The sequence below is a fragment of the Manacus candei genome, unplaced genomic scaffold, assembly GCF_025592945.1.
Source record: "Manacus candei isolate 608988 ecotype Guabito, Panama unplaced genomic scaffold, ASM2559294v1 h1tg000320l, whole genome shotgun sequence".
NCBI classification, from domain to species: domain Eukaryota; kingdom Metazoa; phylum Chordata; class Aves; order Passeriformes; family Pipridae; genus Manacus; species Manacus candei.
Window position 1 is genome coordinate 457 of NW_026138368.1, and position 20849 is coordinate 21305.

The 20849-nt window shown below is 64.1% G+C and overlaps 1 protein-coding gene across 1 annotated transcript; it reads left to right on the forward strand.

Annotated features, from left to right (window-relative positions):
* Positions 1–316: 316 nt before the first annotated feature.
* LOC127465138 (adhesion G protein-coupled receptor L1-like) lies at positions 317–19906 on the forward strand (the record flags this gene model as incomplete). The annotated part of the gene is made up of 9 exons (XM_051775635.1): positions 317–375; positions 1253–1438; positions 3809–3847; positions 5540–5723; positions 8618–8740; positions 9754–9959; positions 11619–11789; positions 15426–15635; positions 19679–19906. Coding segments are annotated over 9 exons (1406 nt in total), but the record flags the coding sequence as incomplete, so codon positions are not given.
* Positions 19907–20849: the final 943 nt, after the last annotated feature.

The window sequence follows — 20849 nt, forward strand, 5'->3', positions numbered from 1 at the left end:
CTCACTCGGGGGGTCCCTCAAACCTCCCCCCACCCCCCTGGGGGTCCCGGGGTGCCCCCCCTGACCCCGTGGGTGCCCCCCTGACCCCGTGGGTGCCCCCCCTGACCCTTTGTAGCCCCCCCTGACCCCGTGGGTGCCCCCCTGACCCTTTGTAGCCCCCCCTGACCCCCTGGGTGCCCCCCTGACCCCGTGGGCGCCCCCCCGACCCTTTGGGTGCCCCGCCCCGACCCCGTGGGTGCCGCCCTGACCCTTTGTAGCCCCCCCCCGACCCTTTGTAGCCCCCCTGACCCTTTGTAGCCCCCCTGACCCTTTGTAGCCCCCCCCGACCCCGTGGGTGCCCCCCTGACCCCGTGGGTGCTCCCCGTGACCCCGGAGGTGGGTGACCCTCACTCTGGGGGGGCCCCACTCCCCTCCCCACCCCCGGGGGATACTGGGGTGACCCCCCCTGACCCCGTGGGTGCCCCCCCTGACCCTTTGTAGCCCCCCCTGACCCCGTGGATGACCCCCCGACCCCGTGGGTGCCCCCCCCCCGACCCTTTGGGTGCCCCGCCCCGACCCCGCGGGTGCCACCCCGACCCTTTGTAGCCCCCCCTGACCCCATGGGTGCCCCCCTGACCCTTTGTAGCCCCCCTGACCCTTTGTATCCCCCCCCGACCCTGTGGGTGCCCCCCTGACCCCGTGGGTGCCCCCCCCTGACCCCGGGGGTGGGTGACCCTCACTCTGGGGGGGCCCCACTCCCCTCCCCACCCCCGGGGGATACTGGGGTGACCCCCCTGACCCCGTGGGTGCCCCCCCTGACCCTTTGTAGCCCCCCCTGACCCCGTGGATGACCCCCCGACCCCGTGGGCGCCCCCCTGACCCTTTGTAGCCCCCCCTCCGACCCCGTGGGTGCCACCCCGACCCTTTGTAGCCCCCCCTGACCCCATGGGTGCCCCCCTGACCCTTTGTAGCCCCCCTGACCCTTTGTATCCCCCCCGACCCTGTGGGTGCCCCCCTGACCCCGTGGGTGCCCCCCCCTGACCCCGGGGGTGGGTGACCCTCACTCGGGGGGGGCCCCACTCCCCTCCCCACCCCCGGGGGATATTGGGGTGCCCCCCCTGACCCCGTGGGTGCCCCCCTGACCCCATGGGTACCCCCCCCTGACTCTTTGTAGCCCCCCCTGACCCCATGAGTGCCCCCCCCCGACCCCGTGGGTGCCCCCCTGACCCCGTGGGTGCCCCCCCCCGACCCCGTGGGTGCCCCCCTTGCCCAGATCAAGAGCGGGGAGAACGCGGCGAGCATCGCGGGGGAGCTGGCGCGGCACACGCGGGGCCCGGTGTTCGCGGGGGACGTGAGCTCGGCCGTGCGGCTCCTCGAGCAGCTCCTCGACATCCTGGACGCGCAGCTGCAGGCCCTGAGGCCCCTGGAGAGGGAGTCGGCCGGCAAGAACTACAACAAGGTGGTTTGGGGGTTCACCCCACTGGGGGGGGCGAGGGGACAGTGGGGGGGACAGCTGGGACCAAGGGGGGACTCGTGTGGGGGACACCCTGGACAGACCCCGCAGGCCCTGAGGCCCCTGGAGAGGGAGTCGGCCGGCAAGAACTACAACAAGGTGGGACCCCAGACCCGGGTTTGGGGGTTTACCCCACTGGGGAGGGCACGGGGACAGTGGGGGGACATCTGGGACCGAGGGGGACTCGTGTGTGGGACACCCTGGACAGACCCCTCAGGCCCTGAGGCCCCTGGAGAGGGAGTCGACCGGGAAGAACTACAACAAGGTGGGACCCCAGACCCGGGTTTGGGGGTTCAACCCACTGGGGAGGGTGGGGGGACACCCGGGAGTGGGGGGGACTCGTGTGGGGGACACCCTGGACACGCAGCTCCAGGATCTGTTCCTGCCTGAGAGGGAGTTGGATGGAAAGAACTTCAACAAGGTGGGACCCCAAGACCTGGATTTGGGGGTTCACCCCACTGGGGAGGGTGGGGGGACACTCAGGAACAAGGGGGGGACATCTGGGACCAAGGGGGACTCGTGTGGGGGACACCCTGGACAGACCCCGCAGGCCCTGAGGCCCCTGGAGAGGGAGTCGGCCGGCAAGAACTACAACAAGGTGGGACCCCAGACCCGGGTTTGGGGGTTTACCCCACTGGGGAGGGCACGGGGACAGTGGGGGGACATCTGGGACCGAGGGGGACTCGTGTGTGGGACACCCTGGACAGACCCCTCAGGCCCTGAGGCCCCTGGAGAGGGAGTCGACCGGGAAGAACTACAACAAGGTGGGACCCCAGACCCGGGTTTGGGGGTTCAACCCACTGGGGAGGGTGGGGGGACACCCGGGAGTGGGGGGGACTCGTGTGGGGGACACCCTGGACACGCAGCTCCAGGATCTGTTCCTGCCTGAGAGGGAGTTGGATGGAAAGAACTTCAACAAGGTGGGACCCCAAGACCTGGATTTGGGGGTTCACCCCACTGGGGAGGGTGGGGGGACACTCAGGAACAAGGGGGGGGACATCTGGGACCAAGGGGGACTCGTGTGGGGGACACCCTGGACAGACCCCACAGGCCCTGAGGCCCCTGGAGAGGGAGTCGGCCGGCAAGAACTACAACAAGGTGGGACCCCAGACCCGGGTTTGGGGGTTCAACCCACTGGGGAGGGTGGGGGGACACCCGGGAGTGGGGGGGACTCGTGTGGGGGACACCCTGGACACACAGCTCCAGGATCTGTTCCTGCCTGAGAGGGAGTTGGATGGAAAGAACTTCAACAAGGTGGGACCCCAAGACCTGGATTTGGGGGTTCACCCCACTGGGGAGGGTGGGGGGACACCCAGGAGTGAGGGGGGACATGTAGGAACAAGGGGGGGACATCTGGGACCAAGGGGGGACTTGTGTGGGGGACACCCTGGACAGACCCCGCAGGCCCTGAGGCCCCTGGAGAGGGAGTCGGCCGGCAAGAACTACAACAAGGTGGGACCCCAGACCCGGATTTGGGGGGACAGACGGGTGGGGACGGGGGGACACACCCAGGAACAAGGGGGGATACCCGGGAGTGAGGGGGACTGGTGTGTGGGACACCTTGGACACGCAGCTCCAGGATCTGTTCCTGCCTGAGAGGGAGTGGGATGGGAAGAACTCCAACAAGGTGGGACCCCAAAAGCCGGGATTTGGGGGTTCACCCCACTGGGGGGGCCGAGGGGGCATCGTTGGGACCGGGGGGGGCCGGGGTTGTGGGATGGGCTGGACCCGCTGCCCCTGGAGTGGGGGTGTCCCAAATGTTGGGGGGCTCCTGTTCCAGAGCTCGGACACCCCCGGCCCCCAATTCTGGGGGGCTCCAGCCCCAGATCTGGGGGTTGTTCAACCCCAGATTTTGGGGTTGTTGTGCCCCAGATTTGGGGTTGTTCTGCCCCAGATTTGAAGGGCTCCTGTCTCAGATTTGGGGGTTGTTCAGTCCCAGATTTTGAGGTTGTTCTACCCCAGATTTTGGGGTTCCCCTGCCCCAGATTTGGGGTTATTCAACCCCAGATTTGGAGTTATTGTGCCCCAGATTTGGGGTTGTTGTGCCCCAGATTTTGGGGTTGTTCTCCTCCAGATTTGGGGTTATTCAGCCCCAGATTTTAGGGTTGTTCTGCCCTGGATTTTGGGGTTATTCAGCCCCAGATTTTGGGGTTGTTCAGCCCTGGATTTTGGGGTTCTCCTGCCCCAGATTTGAGGTTGTTCTGCCCCAGATTTTGGGGTTATTCAGCCCCAGATTTGGGGTTGTTGTGCCCCAGATTTGGGGTTGTTGTGCCCCACATTTTGGGGTCCCTCCCCAACCCCACTGTTCCCCCCCAGATGCACAAGCGGGAACGAACCTGCAAGGATTACATTAAGGTGAGGGGGCGTGGCCACTCGGGGGGCGTGGCTGCTCGGGGGGCGTGGCCGCTCAGGGGGCGTGACCTGCGAGATGGGCGTGGCCGTGCATGGTGGGAGGGGTTTGGTGTGTGGGTGTGGTCGGGGGTGTGTCGTATCCGGTGGGTGGAGTTTGTGGAGTTGTGGGCGGGGTCTTGGTGGGTGGGTCAGGGCGGGGTGAAGGAGGAGGTGGGGTCTGTACTGGGTGTGGCTGTGCTGGTGGGCGTGGCCTGGATGGGATGGGTGGAGGCTGTGAATGGGCGGGGCTTGGGGGAAATGGGTGTGGTCTGGATGGGTGTGGTCTGAGGGTTACCGGTGGGTGTGGCTTAGAAAGGATGGGCGTGGCCTCGGTGGGCGGGGTTCTGTTGTGGGTGGGATTTGTGAGGAGGTGGGTGTGGCCTAAGTGGGTGTGGCCTGTCTGGGTGGGTGTGTCCAGGTGACATCAGCTGGTGCAGACAATGGGTGGGGCTTGACCTGCTGTTGGGCGGGGTCTGTCTGGATGGGCGTGTCCCAATGGGCGTGACCCCATGTGGGAGTGGTCTGTCCTGGTGGGCGTGGTCTGTCCTGGTGGGCGTGTCCCAGTGGGCGTGTCCTGGCAGGCATTATCAGCCATGGGAGACATAGATATGTGGGTGTGGCCTGTCACGGGTGGGCGTGGTCTGTCCAAGTAGGGGTGGCATATCTGAGTGGGTGTGGCCTAGAATATGGTGGGTGGGGCTTGTACCAGTGGGCAGGACCTGTCTGGGTGGGTGTGACCAGTGGGTGAGGCCAGTGGGTGTGGCCAGTCCTGATGGGCGTGTCCAACTGGGCATGTCCCCGTGGGCGTGTCCCCTTCCCACAGGCCCTGGTGGAGGCCATTGTGGTGGGTGGGGCCTGTCCCAACTGGACGTGTCCCCATGGGCGTGTCCCATCCCCGTGTCCCATCCCAGTGGGCGTGTCCCATCCCGGTGGGCGTGTCCCCTTCCCACAGGCCATGGTGGAGGCCGTGGGGGTGGGTGGGGCCTGTCCCGGCTGGGCGTGTCCCCATGGGCGTCTCCCATCCCGGTGGGCGTGTCCCCTCTCCGTCTCCCATCCCGGTGGGTGTGTCCTACCCCGGTGGGTGTGTCCCATCCCGGTGGACGTGTCCCACCCCGGTGGGCGTGTCCCATCCCGGTGGGCGTGTCCCATCCCCGTGTCGCATGCCGGTGGGTGTGTCCCATGCCGGTGGGCGTGTCCCATCTCGGTGGGTGTGTCCCATCCCGGTGGGCGTGTCCCATCCTGGTGGGCGTGTCCCCTCCCCGCAGGCCGTGGTGGAGGCCATTGGGGTGGGTGGGACCTGTCCCAGCTGGGCGTGTCCCATCCCGGTGTCCCACCCCGGTGGGCGTGTCCCATCCCGCTGGGTGTGTCCCATCCCGGTGTCCCACCCCGGTGGGCGTGTCCCATCCCGGTGGGCGTGTCCCCTCCCCTCAGGCCGTGGCGGAGGCCATGGGGGTGGGTGTGGCCTTTCCCAGCTGGGCGTGTCCCCATGGACATGTCCCATCCCGGTGGGCGTGTCCCCTCCCAGTGTCCCATCCCCATGGGCATGTCCCACCCCGGTGGGCGTGTCCCCTCCCGGTGGGCGTGTCCCATCCCGGTGGGCGTGTCCCCTCCCGGTGGGCGTGTCCCATGCCGGTGGGCGTGTCCCCCCTCCCGCAGGCCGTGGTGGAGGCCGTGGACAACCTGCTGCGCCCCGAGGCCCTGGAGTCGTGGCGGGACATGAACGGCTCGGAGCAGGCGCACACGGCCACCATGCTGCTCGACGTGCTCGAGGAGGGGGCCTTCCTGCTCGCCGACAACGTCAAGGAGCCCGCCCGCTTCCTGGCCGCCCGCCAGAACCTGGGTCAGACCCCAGATACCCCCCCGGGGCATTGGGGGGATCCTCAACCCCTCCCTGGGGACCCCCGCCCGCCAGAACCTGGGTCAGACCCCCAGATACCCCCCCGGGGCATTGGGGGACCCTCAACCCCTCCCTGGGGACCCCCGCCCGCCAGAACCTGGGTCAGACCCCCAGACACCCCCTGGGGCATTGGGGGATCCTCAACCCCTCCCTGGGGACCCCCGCCCGCCAGAACCTGGGTCAGACCCCCAGACACCCCCTGGGGCATTGGGGGATCCTCAACCCCTCCCTGGGGACCCCCACCCGCCAGAACCTGGGTCAGACCCCCAGACACCCCCCGGACACCTCAGACACCCCCCGGGGCATTGGGGGATCCTCCAAACCCTCCCTGGGGACCCCCAACTACCAGAACCTGGGTCAGCCCCCCAGACACCCCCCGGGGGCATTGGGGGATCCCTGAAACCCCCCCTGAAACCCTCCCTTGGGAACCCCGAGAGACCCCCCCGACCCCTCCCGGAGCGTGTGTGTGTGTGTGTTTGTGTGTGACACACGTGTGTGTGTGTGACACGTGTGTGTGTGTGTGTGTGTGTGTGTGTGACACACGTGTGTGTGTGTGTGTGTGTTTGTGTGTGACACACGTGTGTGTGTGTGTGTGTGTGTTTGTGTGTGACACACGTGTGTGTGTGTGTGTTTGTGATTGTGTGTGACACATGTGTGTGTGTGTGACACGTGTGTGTGCGTGCTGCGTGTGAGATGTGTGTGTGCCACACACGTGTGTGTGTGTGTGTGTGCTGCAGGTGAGATGTGTGTGTGTGACACACGTGTGTGTGTGTGTGTGTGTGACACACGTGTGTGTGACACACATAGGACAATACACAGGGGACACACATGACACACACAGCGCACACACATGACACACACGACACGTGACACACACGTGGCACACATATGGCACATACATGACACAGCCATGACCCACGTGTGTCCCCGCAGTGCTGGAGGTGTCTGTGCTGTGTGTGTGTGACACGTGTGTGTGTGTGCGTGTGACACACGTGTGTGTGTGTGTGTGTTCAGTGTATGACACACGTGTGTGTGTGTGTGTGTGACACGTGTTCAGTGTATGACACACGTGTGTGTGTGTGTGTGTGACACGTGTTCAGTGTATGACACACGTGTGTGTGTGTGACACATGTTCAGTGTATGACACACACGTGTGTGTGTGTGTGACACGTGTTCAGTGTATGACACACACATGACACACGTGTGTCCCGCAGTGCTGGAGGTGTCAGTGCTGAACACGGAGGGGACAGTGCTGTGTGTGTGTGTGTGTGACATGTGTGTGACACGTGTTCAGTGTATGACACACACGTGTGTGTGTGTGACACATGTTCAGTGTATGACACACACATGACACACCCATGACACACACGTGTGTCCCGCAGTGCTGGAGGTGTCTGTGCTGAACACGGAGGGGACAGTGCTGTGTGTGTGTGACACATGTTCAGTGTATGACACACGTGTGTGTGTGTGTGACACGTGTTCAGTGTATGACACACGTGTGTGTGTGTGACACATGTTCAGTGTATGACACACGTGTGTCCCGCAGTGCTGGAGGTGTCGGTGCTGAACACAGAGGGGACAGTGCTGTGTGTGTGTGTGTGACATGTGTGTGACACATGTTCAGTGTATGACACACACATGACACACGTGTGTCCTGCAGTGCTGGAGGTGTCGGTGCTGAACACGGAGGGGACAGTGCTGTGTGTGTGTGTGTGACACGTGTGTGTGACACGTGTTCAGTGTATGACACACACATGACACACGTGTGTCCCGCAGTGCTGGAGGTGTCTGTACTGAACACGGAGGGGACAGTGCTGTGTGTGTGACACGTGTTCAGTGTATGACACACGTGTGTGTGTGTGTGACACGTGTTCAGTGTATGACACACGTGTGTGTGTGTGTGACACGTGTTCAGTGTATGACACACGTGTGTGTGTGTGTGTGACCCATGTTCAGTGTATGACACATGTGTGTGTGTGTGACACGTGTTCAGTGTATGACACACGTGTGTGTGTGTGTGTGACCCATGTTCAGTGTATGACACATGTGTGTGTGTGTGACACGTGTTCAGTGTATGACACACGTGTGTGTGTGTGACACGTGTTCAGTGTATGACACACGTGTGTGTGTGTGACACGTGTTCAGTGTATGACACACACATGACACACCCATGACACACACGTGTCCCTGCAGTGCTGGAGGTGTCAGTGCTGAACACAGAGGGGACAGTGCTCTGTGTGTGTGTGTGACACGTGTGTGTGACACGTGTTCAGTGTATGACACACACATGACACACGTGTGTCCCGCAGTGCTGGAGGTGTCGGTGCTGAACACGGAGGGGACAGTGCTGTGTGTGTGTGTGTGTGTGTGACACGTGTGTGTGACCCATGTTCAGTGTATGACACACACATGACACACGTGTGTCCCTGCAGTGCTGGAGGTGTCGGTGCTGAACACGGAGGGGACAGTGCTGTGTGTGTGTGTGTGACATGTGTGTGACACGTGTTCAGTGTATGACACACCCATGACACACACGTGTGTCCTGCAGTGCTGGAGGTGTCAGTGCTGAACACAGAGGGGACAGTGCTGTGTGTGTGACACGTGTTCAGTGTATGACACACGTGTGTGTGTGTGTGTGACACGTGTTCAGTGTATGACACACGTGTGTGTGTGTGACCCATGTTCAGTGTATGACACACACATGACACACCCATGACACACATGTGTCCTGCAGTGCTGGAGGTGTCAGTGCTGAACACGGAGGGGACAGTGCTCTGTGTGTGTGTGTGACATGTGTGTGACACGTGTTCAGTGTATGACACACGTGTGTCCCGCAGTGCTGGAGGTGTCGGTGCTGAACACGGAGGGGCCGCTGCAGGAGCTCGTGTTCCCACAGGAACTGGGGGGCGACGGGTCCATCCAGCTCTCGGCCAGCACCCTCAAACAGAACAGCAGGAACGGTGAGAGAGCACCAAAAACACCCCAAAACCACCCAAAATACCCCAAAATACCCTCAAACAGAACAGCAGGAACGGTGAGGGGGGACAGGGACACCCCAAAATACCCCAAAAACAGCTAAAATACCCCAAACACCCTCAAACAGAACAGCAGGAACGGTGAGGGGGGACCCAAAACACCCCAAAATACCCCAAAATACCCCAAAATACCCCCAAAACACCCAAAATACCCCAAAACACCCTCAAACAGAACAGCAGGAACGGTGAGAGAGCACCCAAAATACCCCCAAAATACCCCAAAATACCCCAAAACACCCTCAAACAGAACAGCAGGAACGGTGAGGGGGGTCAGGGACACCCCAAAAACACCCAAAATACCCCAAAAACACCCCAACCCCAAACCTCCTCAAACAGAACAGCAGGAACGGTGAGAGGGCACCCAAAATACCCCAAAAACACCCAAAATACCCCCAAAACACCCAAAATACCCCAAATACCCCAAATACCCCAAACCCCCTCAAACAGAACAGCAGGAACGGTGAGGGGGGACTGGGGGGGTCCTGAGACGATTTAGGGCTGTCCCTGAGGGTTTTGGGGTCTCTGCAGGGCGATGAAGGTGCTCGGGGGGGTTCTGGGGTGTCCCTGAGGGTTTTGGGGTCTCTGCAGGTTTTGGGGTCTCTCCAGGGTGGTGAAGGTGTTCAGGGGGGTTTTGGGGTCTCTGCAGGTTTTGGGGTCTCTGCAGGGCGATGAAGGTGCTCGGGGGGGTTTTGGGGTCTCTGCAGGTTTTGGGGTCTCTGCAGGGCGATGAAGGTGCTCAGGGGGGTTTTGGGGTCTCTGCAGGTTTTGGGGTCTCTGCAGGGCGATGAAGGTGCTCGGGGGGGTTTTGGGGTCTCTGCAGGTTTTGGGGTCTCTGCAGGGCGATGAAGGTGCTCGGGGGGGTTTTGGGGTCTCTGCAGGGCGATGAAGGTGCTCGGGGGGGTTCTGGGGTGTCCCTGAGGGTTTTGGGGTCTCTGCAGGGGTGGTCAAGGTCGTCTTCATCCTCTACAACAACCTGGGGCTGTTCCTGCCCACGGAGAACGCCACGGTCCGCCTGGGGGGGGAGGGGGGGCCCCGCGCCCCCCAACTCGTCGTCAACTCGCAGGTGATCGCGGCCTCCATCAACAAGGAGTCCAGCAGGGTCTTCCTCAGGGACCCCGTGGTCTTCACCCTGCCCCACCTCGAGGTGAGACCCCAAAAAACCCAGCCAGGACCCCACAAACCCACCCAGAGCCCAAAAACCCAGCCAGGACCCCAAAAAACCCAGTCAGAGCCCAAAAACCCATCCAGGACCCCAAAAACCCAGTCAGAGCCCAAAAACCCACCCAGACCCCAAAAACCCAACCCAGACCTACGGAAACCCACTCAGACCCCAAAAACCCACCCAGACCCCCCAAAACCCCCCCTAATCCCCCCATTTGTCCCCCCCAGACCAAGATCCCTTTCGGTGCCAACTTTTCCTTCTGGAATTCCCGGGGCTGGGATCCCCTCCCTGACCTTGGGACCCTCCCCCAGCCCCGAGACCCCCCCCCGGGATCCCCAAAACCCCCCCTGACCCCCCGAGACCCCCCCCGACCCCCCCATTTGTGCCCCCCAGACCAAGATCCCTTTCGGTGCCAACTTTTCCTCCTGGAATTCCCGGGGCTGGGATCCCCTCCCTGACCTTGGGACCCTCCCTTGGCACTAAGACCCCCCCCAGGACCCCCCAAAACCCCCCCTGACCCCCCGAGACTCCCCCTGACCCCCCCAGACCCCCCTGACCCCCCATTTGTGCCCCCCAGACCAAGAACCGCTTTGATGCCAACTTTTCCTTCTGGAATTCCCGGGGCTGGGATCCCCTCCCTGACCTTGGGACCCTCCCCCAGCCCCGAGACCCCCCCTGGGACCCCCCAAACCCCCCCCAGGATCCCCCAAACCCCCCCCCGGACACCCCAACCCCCCCCCCCGGGGCCCTCTGAGACCCCCCTGACCCCCCATTTGTCCCCCCCAGACCAAGAACCCCTTCAGGGTCAACTTTTCCTTCTGGAATTCCCGGGGCTGGGATCCCCTCCCTGACCTTGGGACCCTCCCCCAGCCCCAAGACCCCCCCGGGACCCCTCAAAACCCCCCCAGGACCCCCCAAAACCCCTCCAGGACCCCCCGAGACCCCCCCTGAGCCCCCCATTTATCCCCCCCAGACCAAGAATAACTTTGGTGCCAACGGCTCCTTCTGGAATTCCCAGGGTTGGGATCCCCTCCCTGACCTTGGGACCCTCCCCCAGCCCCGAGACCCCCCTGGGACCCCCCAAACCCCCCCAGGACCCTCTGAGACCCCCCCCTGACCCCCCCATTTGTCCCCCCCCAGACCAAGATCCCCTTCGGTGCCAACTTTTCCTTCTGGAATTCCTGGGGCTGGGATCCCCTCCCTGAATGTGGGACCCCCCTGGGACCCCCAAAACCCCCCCAGGACCCCCCAAAACCCCCCGGGACCCTCGGAGACCCCCCCTGACCCCCCCATTTGTCCCCCCCCAGACCAAGAACCACTTTGGTGCCAACGGCTCCTTCTGGAATTCCCGGGGCTGGGATCCCCTCCCTGAATGTGGGACCCCCCTGGGACCCCCCAAAACCCCCCCAGGACCCCCTGGGACCCCCCCAGAACCCCCCGAGACCCCCCCTGACCCCCCATTTTTCCCCCCCCAGACCAAGAACCACTTTGGTGCCAACTGCTCCTTCTGGAATTCCCGGGGCTGGGATCCCCTCCCTGACCTTGGGACCCCCCCCGGGACCCCCCAAAACCCCCCCTGACCCCCTGAGACTCCCCCTGACCCCCCCTGACCCCCCTGACCCCCCATTTGTCCCCTCCCAGACCAAGAACCACTTTGGTGCCAACTGCTCCTTCTGGAACTACTCGGAGCGCTCCATGGCCGGGCACTGGTCGAGCCAGGGCTGCCGCCTGCTGAGGTCCAACGGCACCCACAGCTCCTGTGCCTGCTCCCACCTCACCAACTTCGCCCTCCTCATGGCACGGAGACAGAGTGTGAGTCACCTGGGCACACCTGGGCACACCTGGGCACACCTGGGCACACCTGGGTACACACCTGGGTACACCTGGGCACACCTGGGCACACCTGGGTACACACCTGGGTACACCTGGGCACACCTGGGCACACCTGGGCACACCTGGGCACACCCACACACACACCTGGGCACACCTGGGCACACCCACAGCTCCTGTGCCTGCTCCCACCTCACCAACTTCGCCCTGCTCATGGCACGGAGGCAGAGCGTGAGTCACCTGGTACACCTGGGCACACCTGGGCACACCTGGGCACACCTGGGCACACCCACACACACACCTGGGTACACCTGGGCACACCTGGGTACACACCTGGGCACACCCACACACACACCTGGGCACACCTGGGCACACCCACAGCTCCTGTGCCTGCTCCCACCTCACCAACTTCGCCCTCCTCATGGCACGGAGGCAGAGTGTGAGTCACCTGGTACACCTGGGCACACCTGGGCACACCTGGGCACACCCACACACACACCTGGGCACACCTGGGCACACCTGGGTACACACCTGGGTACACCTGGGCACACCTGGGCACACCTGGGTACACACCTGGGCACACCTGGGCACACCTGGGCACACCTGGGTACAGCCACACACACACCTGGGCACACCTGGGCACACCCACAGCTCCTGTGCCTGCTCCCACCTCACCAACTTCGCCCTCCTCATGGCACGGAGGCAGAGCGTGAGTCACCTGGGCACACCTGGGCACACCTGGGTACACCTGGGCACACCTGGGCACACCCACACACACACCTGGGCACACCTGGGTACACCTGGGCACACCCACACACACACCTGGGCACACCTGGGCACACCCACAGCTCCTGTGCCTGCTCCCACCTCACCAACTTCGCCCTCCTCATGGCACGGAGGCAGAGTGTGAGTCACCTGGTACACCTGGGCACACCTGGGTACACCTGGGCACACCCACACACACACCTGGGCACACCTGGGCACACCTGGGCACACCTGGGCACACCCACACACACACCTGGGCACACCTGGGTACACCTGGGCACACCTGGGCACACCCACACACACACCTGGGTACACACCTGGGCACACCTGGGCACACCTGGGCACACCTGGGCACACACACACACACACCTGGGCACACCTGGGTACACCCACAGCTCCTGTGCCTGCTCCCACCTCACCAACTTCGCCCTGCTCATGGCACGGAGGCAGAGCGTGAGTCACCTGGTACACCTGGGCACACCTGGGCACACCTGGGTACACCCACATACACACCTGGGCACACCTGGGCACACACCTGGGCACACCTGGGCACACCTGGGCACACATCTGGGCACACCCACACACACACCTGGGCACACCTGGGTACAAACACACACACACCTGGGCACACCTGGGTACACCCACAGCTCCTGTGCCTGCTCCCACCTCACCAACTTCGCCCTCCTCATGGCACGGAGGCAGAGTGTGAGTCACCTGGGCACACCTGGGCACACCTGGGCACACCTGGGCACACCTGGGTACACCTGGGCACACCCACACACACACCTGGGCACACCTGGGCACACCTGGGCACACCCACACACACACCTGGGCACACCTGGGCACACCTGGGCACACCCACACACACACCTGGGCACACCTGGGCACACCCACAGCTCCTGTGCCTGCTCCCACCTCACCAACTTCGCCCTCCTCATGGCACGGAGACAGAGCGTGAGTCACCTGGTACACCTGGGCACACCTGGGTACACCTGGGTACACCTGGGTACACCTGGGCACACCTGGGTACACCTGGGCACACCTGGGCACACCCACACACACACCTGGGCACACCTGGGTACACCTGGGCACACCTGGGCACACCCACACACACACCTGGGTACACACCTGGGCACACCTGGGCACACCTGGGCACACACACACACACACCTGGGCACACCTGGGTACACCTGGGTACACCCACACACACACCTGGGCACACCTGGGCACACACCTGGGCACACCTGGGCACACATCTGGGCACACCCACACACACACCTGGGCACACCTGGGTACAAACACACACACACCTGGGCACACCTGGGAACACACCTGGGCACACCTGGGCACACCTGGGCACACCCACACACACACCTGGGCACACCTGGGCACACCCGGGCACACCTGGCACACCCGGGCACACCTGGCACACCTGGGCACACCTGGGAACACACCTGGCACACCTGGGCACACCTGGGCACACCTGGGCACACCTGGGCACACCCACACACACACCTGGGCACACCTGGGCACACCTGGGACACACCTTGGCACACCCGGGCACACCTGGCACACCTGGCACACCTGGGCACTCCCCCAGCTCCTGCTCCCCCTCCTCAGCCCCGCCCTCTCCTGGCACAGAGACAGAGGGGGGGGGGGTACCAGGTGCCCCCAAACCCCCCAAACCCCCCAAACCCCCCAAACCCCCAAACCCCCAAATTCCCTCCTCAGAATTCCCATTTTCCCCATTTTCCCTCAGTTCCCAGCGTGGCTGAACCTTTTTCCAGGTGTCTCCGGTGACCCCCCAGGTCGGGATCCCGGTGGCCCCCGAACCTGCCTGGTGGTCCCTGTCCCTGCCCGTGGCTCTGGGTGACCCCAAACCCCTCAAACCCTCCCATGGCACCCCACAATTCCCATTTATTCCCATTTATTCCCATTTATTCCCATTTATTCCCGTTTTCCCGCAGTTCCCAGGGCGCTCTAACGAGGTGCTGCCATCGGTGATCACCTGGGCAGGATCCTGGTGGCCCCGCTGTGCCCGTTCCTGGTGCCCCCTGTCCCTGCCCATGACTCTGGGTGACCCCAAACCCCCAGAATTCCCATTTATTCCCATTTTTCCCCATTTTTCCCATTTCCCTCAGTTCCCAGGGCGCTCTAACGAGGTGCTGCCATCAGTGACCACCCGGTTGGGATCCTGGTGGCCCCGCTGTGCCCGTTCCTGGTGCCCCCTGTCCCTGCCCATGGCTCTGGGTGACCCCAAACCCCCACAATTCCCATTTTTTCCCCATTTTCCCCATTTCCCTCAGTTCCCAGGGCGCTTTAACGAGGTGCTGCCGTCGGTGACCACCCGGTTGGGATCCTGGTGGCCCTGCTGTGCCCGTTCCTGGTGCCCCCTGTCCCTGCCCGTGGCTCTGGGTGACCCCAAACCCCCAGAATTCCCATTTATATCCATTTATTCCCATTTATTCCCTTTTCCCTCAGTTCCCGGGGCGCTCTAACGAGGTGCTGCCATCGGTGACCACCCGGTTGGGATCCTGGTGGCCCTGCTGTGCCCGTTCCCGGTGCTCCCTGTCCCTGCCCATGACTCTGGGTGACCCCAAACCCCCACAATTCCCATTTATTCCCATTTATCCCCATTTATTCCCATTTATTCCCATTTATTCCCCTTTTCCCTCAGTTCCCAGGGTGCTCTAACGAGGTGCTGCCATCGGTGACCACCTGGTTGGGATCCTGGTGGCCCTGCTGTGCCCGTTCCTGGTGCCCCCTGTCCCTGCCCGTGGCTCTGGGTGACCCCAAACCCCCCAGAATTCCCATTTATATCCATTTATTCCCATTTTTCCCGTTTTCCCTCAGTTCCCGGGGCGCTTTAACGAGGTGCTGCTGTCGGTGATCACCTGGGCCGGGATCCTGGTGGCCCTGCTGTGCCTGGGCTTGGCCATCTCGGCCTTCTGCTGCCTGCGGGGGCTGCCCCCCGAGCGCACGACCATCCACAAGAACCTCTGCATCTCCCTCTTCCTCGCCGAGCTGCTCTTCCTCGTCGGCATCGACAAGACCCAGTACGAGGTACGGGGCGGGGGGGACGGGGGGGACACGCCTGGGACCACCGGGGCACACCTGGGACCACCAGGGCACACCTGGGACCAGCAGGGCACACCTGGGACCGGTAGGGCACACCTGGGACCACTGGGACTCACCTGGGACCACTGGGACACACCTGGGACCAGCAGGGCACACCTGGGACCACCGGGGCACACCTGGGACCACCGGGGCACAGCTGGGACCACCGGGGCACACCTGGGACCACCGGGGCACACCTGGGACCAGCAGGGCACACCTGGGACCAGTGGGGCTCACCTGGGACCACCGGGGCACAGCTGGGACCACTGGGACACACCTGGGACCAGCAGGGCACACCTGGGACCACTGGGGCTCACCTGGGACCACCGGGGCACACCTGGGACCACTGGGACACACCTGGGACCACCGGGATACACCTGGGACCACCAGGGCACACCTGGGACCACCAGGGCACACCTGGGACCACTGGGGCTCACCTGGGACCACCGGGGCACAGCTGGGACCACTGGGACACACCTGGGACCCCCGGGATACACCTGGGACCCCCGGGATACACCTGGGACCACCAGGGCACACCTGGGACCAGCAGGACACACCTGGGACCACCGGGGCACACCCAGGACCACTGGGATACACCTGGGACCACCAGGGCTCACCTGGGACCACTGGGGCACACCTGGGAACCCTGGGATACACCTGGGACCACCGGGGCTCACCTGGGACCACCAGGGAGGGACCACAGCACACCTGGGACCACCGGGGCACACCTGGGAGGGGCCTCAGCTCACCTGGGACCACTGGGACACACCTGGGACCACCAGAACACACCTGGGACCACTGGGGCACACCTGGGATCACCAGGGCACACCTGAGACCACTGGGACACACCTGGGATCACCAGAACACACCTGGGACCACTGGGACACAGCTGGGACCACCGGGGCACAGCTGGGACCAGCAGGGCACACCTGGGACCACCGGGGCACACCTGGGACCAGCAGGGCACACCTGGGACCACTGGGACTCACCTGGGACCACTGGGACACACCTGGGACCAGCAGGGCACACCTGGGACCACTGGGGCTCACCTGGGACCACCGGGGCACAGCTGGGACCACCAGGGCACACCTGGGACCAGCAGGGCACACCTGGGACCACTGGGGCACAGCTGGGACCAGCAGGGCACACCTGGGACCACTGGGGCACAGCTGGGACCACTGGGACACACCTGGGACCCCCGGGATACACCTGGGACCAGCAGGACACACCTGGGACCACCGGGGCTCACCTGGGACCACCGGGGCACAGCTGGGACCACTGGGGCTCACCTGGGACCACCGGGGCACAGCTGGGACCACTGGGACACACCTGGGACCCCTCGGGATACACCTGGGACCAGCAGGGCACACCTGGGACCAGCAGGACACACCTGGGACCACCGGGGCACACCCAGGACCACTGGGATACACCTGGGACCACCAGGGCTCACCTGGGACCACTGGGACACACCTGGGAACCCTGGGATACACCTGGGACCACCGGGGCTCACCTGGGACCACCAGGGAGGGACCACAGCACACCTGGGATCACCAGGGCACACCTGAGACCACTGGGACACACCTGGGACCAGCAGAACACACCTGGGACCACTGGGACACAGCTGGGACCACTGGACACACCTGGGACCAGCAGGGCACACCTGGGACCACTGGGACTCACCTGGGACCACCGGGGCACACCTGGGACCAGCAGGGCACACCTGGGACCAGCAGGGCACACCTGGGATCACTGGGACTCACCTGGGACCACCGGGGCACACCTGGGACCACCGGGATACACCTGGGACCAGCAGGGCACACCTGGGATCACTGGGGCACACCTGGGACCAGCAGGGCACACCTGGGACCAGCAGGGCACACCTGGGATCACTGGGGCACACCTGGGACCAGCAGGGCACACCTGGGACCACCGGGGCACACCTGGGACCACCAGGGCACACCTGGGACTACTGGGGCACACCTGGGACCACCGGGGCACACCTGGGGTCACTGGGATACACCTGGGACCACCAGAGCACACCTGTGAGGGTCAGGACTCACCTGGGACCACCGGGACACAGCTGGGACATCCCAGGGCACACCTGGGACCACCAGGACACACCCCGGACAACACCTGGGACCCCCGGGACACCCCCCGGGACCCCCCAGGGCACAGCAGGGACATTGTCCCCGTCCTCCCCAGGTGTCCCATCTTTGGAGGTCCCCGATGTCCCTGCGGTCACCTCAGGTGGCCTGGCCCAGCTCTGGGGTGGGCCCATGTCCCCAATGTCCCTGTCCCACCTCTGGGATGTCCCTGTCCCTGTCCCCAATGTTCCTGTCCCATCTCTGGGGTGTCCCCAATGTCCCCAATGTCCCCAATGTCCCCATGTCCCTGATCCCCATGTCCCTGATCCCAATGTCCCCAATGTCCCCAATGTCCCCATGTCCCCAATGTCCCCATGTCCCCAATGTCCCCAATGTCCCCATGTCCCCAATGTCCCTGATCCCAATGACCCCAATGTCCCCAGGTGGCGTGTCCCTTCTCTGGGGTGTCCCCAATGTCCCCATATCCCTGTCCCATCTCTGGGGTGTCCCCAGTGTCCCCATGTCCCTGATCCCAATGTCCCTGATCCCAATGTCCCCATGTCCCCAGGTGGCGTGTCCCATCTCTGGGGTGTCCCCATGTCCCTGTCCCATCTCTGGGGTGTCCCCACTGTCCCAATGTCCCCCCAATGTCCCCCCAATGTCCCCAATGTCCCCATGTCCCTGTCCCATCTCTGGGGTGTCCCCATCCCCAGGTGGCGTGTCCCATCTTCGTGGGGCTGCTGCCCTATTTCTTCCTGGCGTCGTTCTCGTGGCTGTGCCTCGAGGGGGTCCCGGTGTCCCTGCCCCCACTGTCCCTAATGTCCCCATGTCCCTGCCCCCCAATGTCCCTGTCCCCAGTGTCCCCAATGTCCCCAATGTCCCCATGTCCCTGTCCCCAATGTCCCCAATGTCCCCAATGTCCCTGTCCCCAATGTCCCCAATGTCCCCATGTCCCTGATCCCAATGTCCCCAATGTCCCCATGTCCCTGATCCCAATGTCCCCAATGTCCCCAATGTCCCCATGTCCCTGATCCCAATGTCCCCAATGTCCCCATGTCCCTGTCCCCAATGTCCCTGATCCCAATGTCCCCATGTCCCTGTCCCCAATGTCCCCATGTCCCCATGTCCCTGATCCCAGTGTCCCCAATATCCCCATGTGGTGTGTCCCATCTCTGGGGTGTCCCCATGTCCCCATGTCCCCAATGTCCCTGATTCCAATGTCCCCACTGTCCCCAATGTCCCCCAATGTCCCCATGTCCCTGTCCCATCTCTGGGGTGTCCCACTGTCCCAATGTCCCCCCAATGTCCCCAATGTCCCCACTGTCCCCACTGTCCCCAGTGGCGTGGGGTGTCCCATCTTCGCGGGGCTGCTGCCCTATTTCTTCCTGGCGTCGTTCTCGTGGCTGTGCCTCGAGGGGGTCCCGGTGTCCCTGCCCCCACTGTCCCTAATGTCCCCATGTCCCTGATCCCAATGTCCCCATGTCCCTGTCCCATCTCTGGGGTGTCCCCAATGTCCCCAATGTCCCCAATGTCCCCATGTCCCCAGGTGGCGTGTCCCATCTTCGCGGGGCTGCTGCCCTTCTTCCTGGCGTCGTTCTCGTGGCTGTGCCTCGAGGGGGTCCCGGTGGTCCCTGCCCCCAATGTCCCCATGTCCCTGTCCCCAATGTCCCCATGTCCCTGATCCCAATGTCCCCAATGTCCCCAATGTCCCCCAATGTCCCCAATGTCCCCAAGGTCCCCAATGTCCCTGTCCCCATGTCCCCATGTCCCCATGTCCACAATGTCCCCATGTCCCTGATCCCAATGTCCCCATGTCCCCATGTCCCTGTCCCATCTCTGGGGTGTCCCCACTGTCCAATGTCCCCCCAATGTCCCCAATGTCCCCAATGACCCCACTGTCCCCAGGTGGCGTGTCCCATCTTCGCGGGGCTGCTGCACTATTTCTTCCTGGCGTCGTTCTCGTGGCTGTGCCTCGAGGGGGTCCACCTGTACCTGCTGCTGCTCGAGGTGTTCGAGGGGGGGGACCCCGCGCGCCGCAAGTTTTACTATTTCGGGGGTTACGCCTTCCCCGCCCTCGTCGTGGCCGTGGCGGCCGCCGTGGATCACCGGAGCTACGGCACCGACACCGCGTGAGGAGGGAGGGGAGGGGAGAGGGACAGGGGAGAGGGAGGGGAGAGGGACGGGAGAGGGACAGGGGAGAGGGAGGGGATCACCGGAGCTACGGCACCGACACCGCTGTGAGGAGGGGAGGTGAGAGGGAGGGGAGAGGGAGGGGACGGGAGAGGGAGGGGATCACCGGAGCTACGGCACCGACACCGCGTGAGGAGGGAGGGGAGAGGGACAGGGGAGAGGGAGGGGAGAGGGAGGGGAGAGGGACAGGGGAGAGGGGAGAGGGAGGGGATCACCGGAGCTACGGCACCGACACCGCGTGAGGAGGGAGAGGGGAGAGGGACAGGGGAGAGGGACGGGGGAGAGGGGAGAGGGACAGGGAGAGGGACGGGGGAGAGGGACGGGGGAGAGGGACGGGGGAGAGGGACAGGGGAGAGGAGGGGAGAGGGAGGGGAGGGAAGGGAAGGGAAGGGGAGACAGGGGAGGGGAGGGGAGATGGGACAGGGGAAGGGGATAGAAGGGGAGGGGCTGGAAGGGGAGGGGTTTGGGAAGGGGAGGGGCTTGGGGGAGGGGAGGGGCTTGGGGAAGTAGGAGTTGGGGAGGGGAGGGGTTTGAAGAAAGGGAGAGTTTGGCAGGGGGAGAGGGAAGGGTTGGGGAAGGGGAGGAGCTGGAAGGGGAGGGGCTGTGGAGGGGAGGGGTTTTGGAAAGGGGAGGGGTTGGAAGAGGGGAGGGGCTTGAAGAAGGGGAGGGGTTTGGCAAAGGGAAGAGGTTTTGGGGAAGGGGAGGGGCCACAGGGATAGGGGAGGGGCTTGGGGAAGTAGGGGAGGGGGAGGGGCTTGGGGAAAGGGGAGGGGCTGGAAGGGGAGGAGCTTGGGAAAGGGAGGGGCTTGGGGAGGGGGTTGGGGAAAAGGGAGGGGCTTGGGGAAGAGGGAGGGGTTTGAAACCAGGGGGTGGAGTCTGAGCCCGG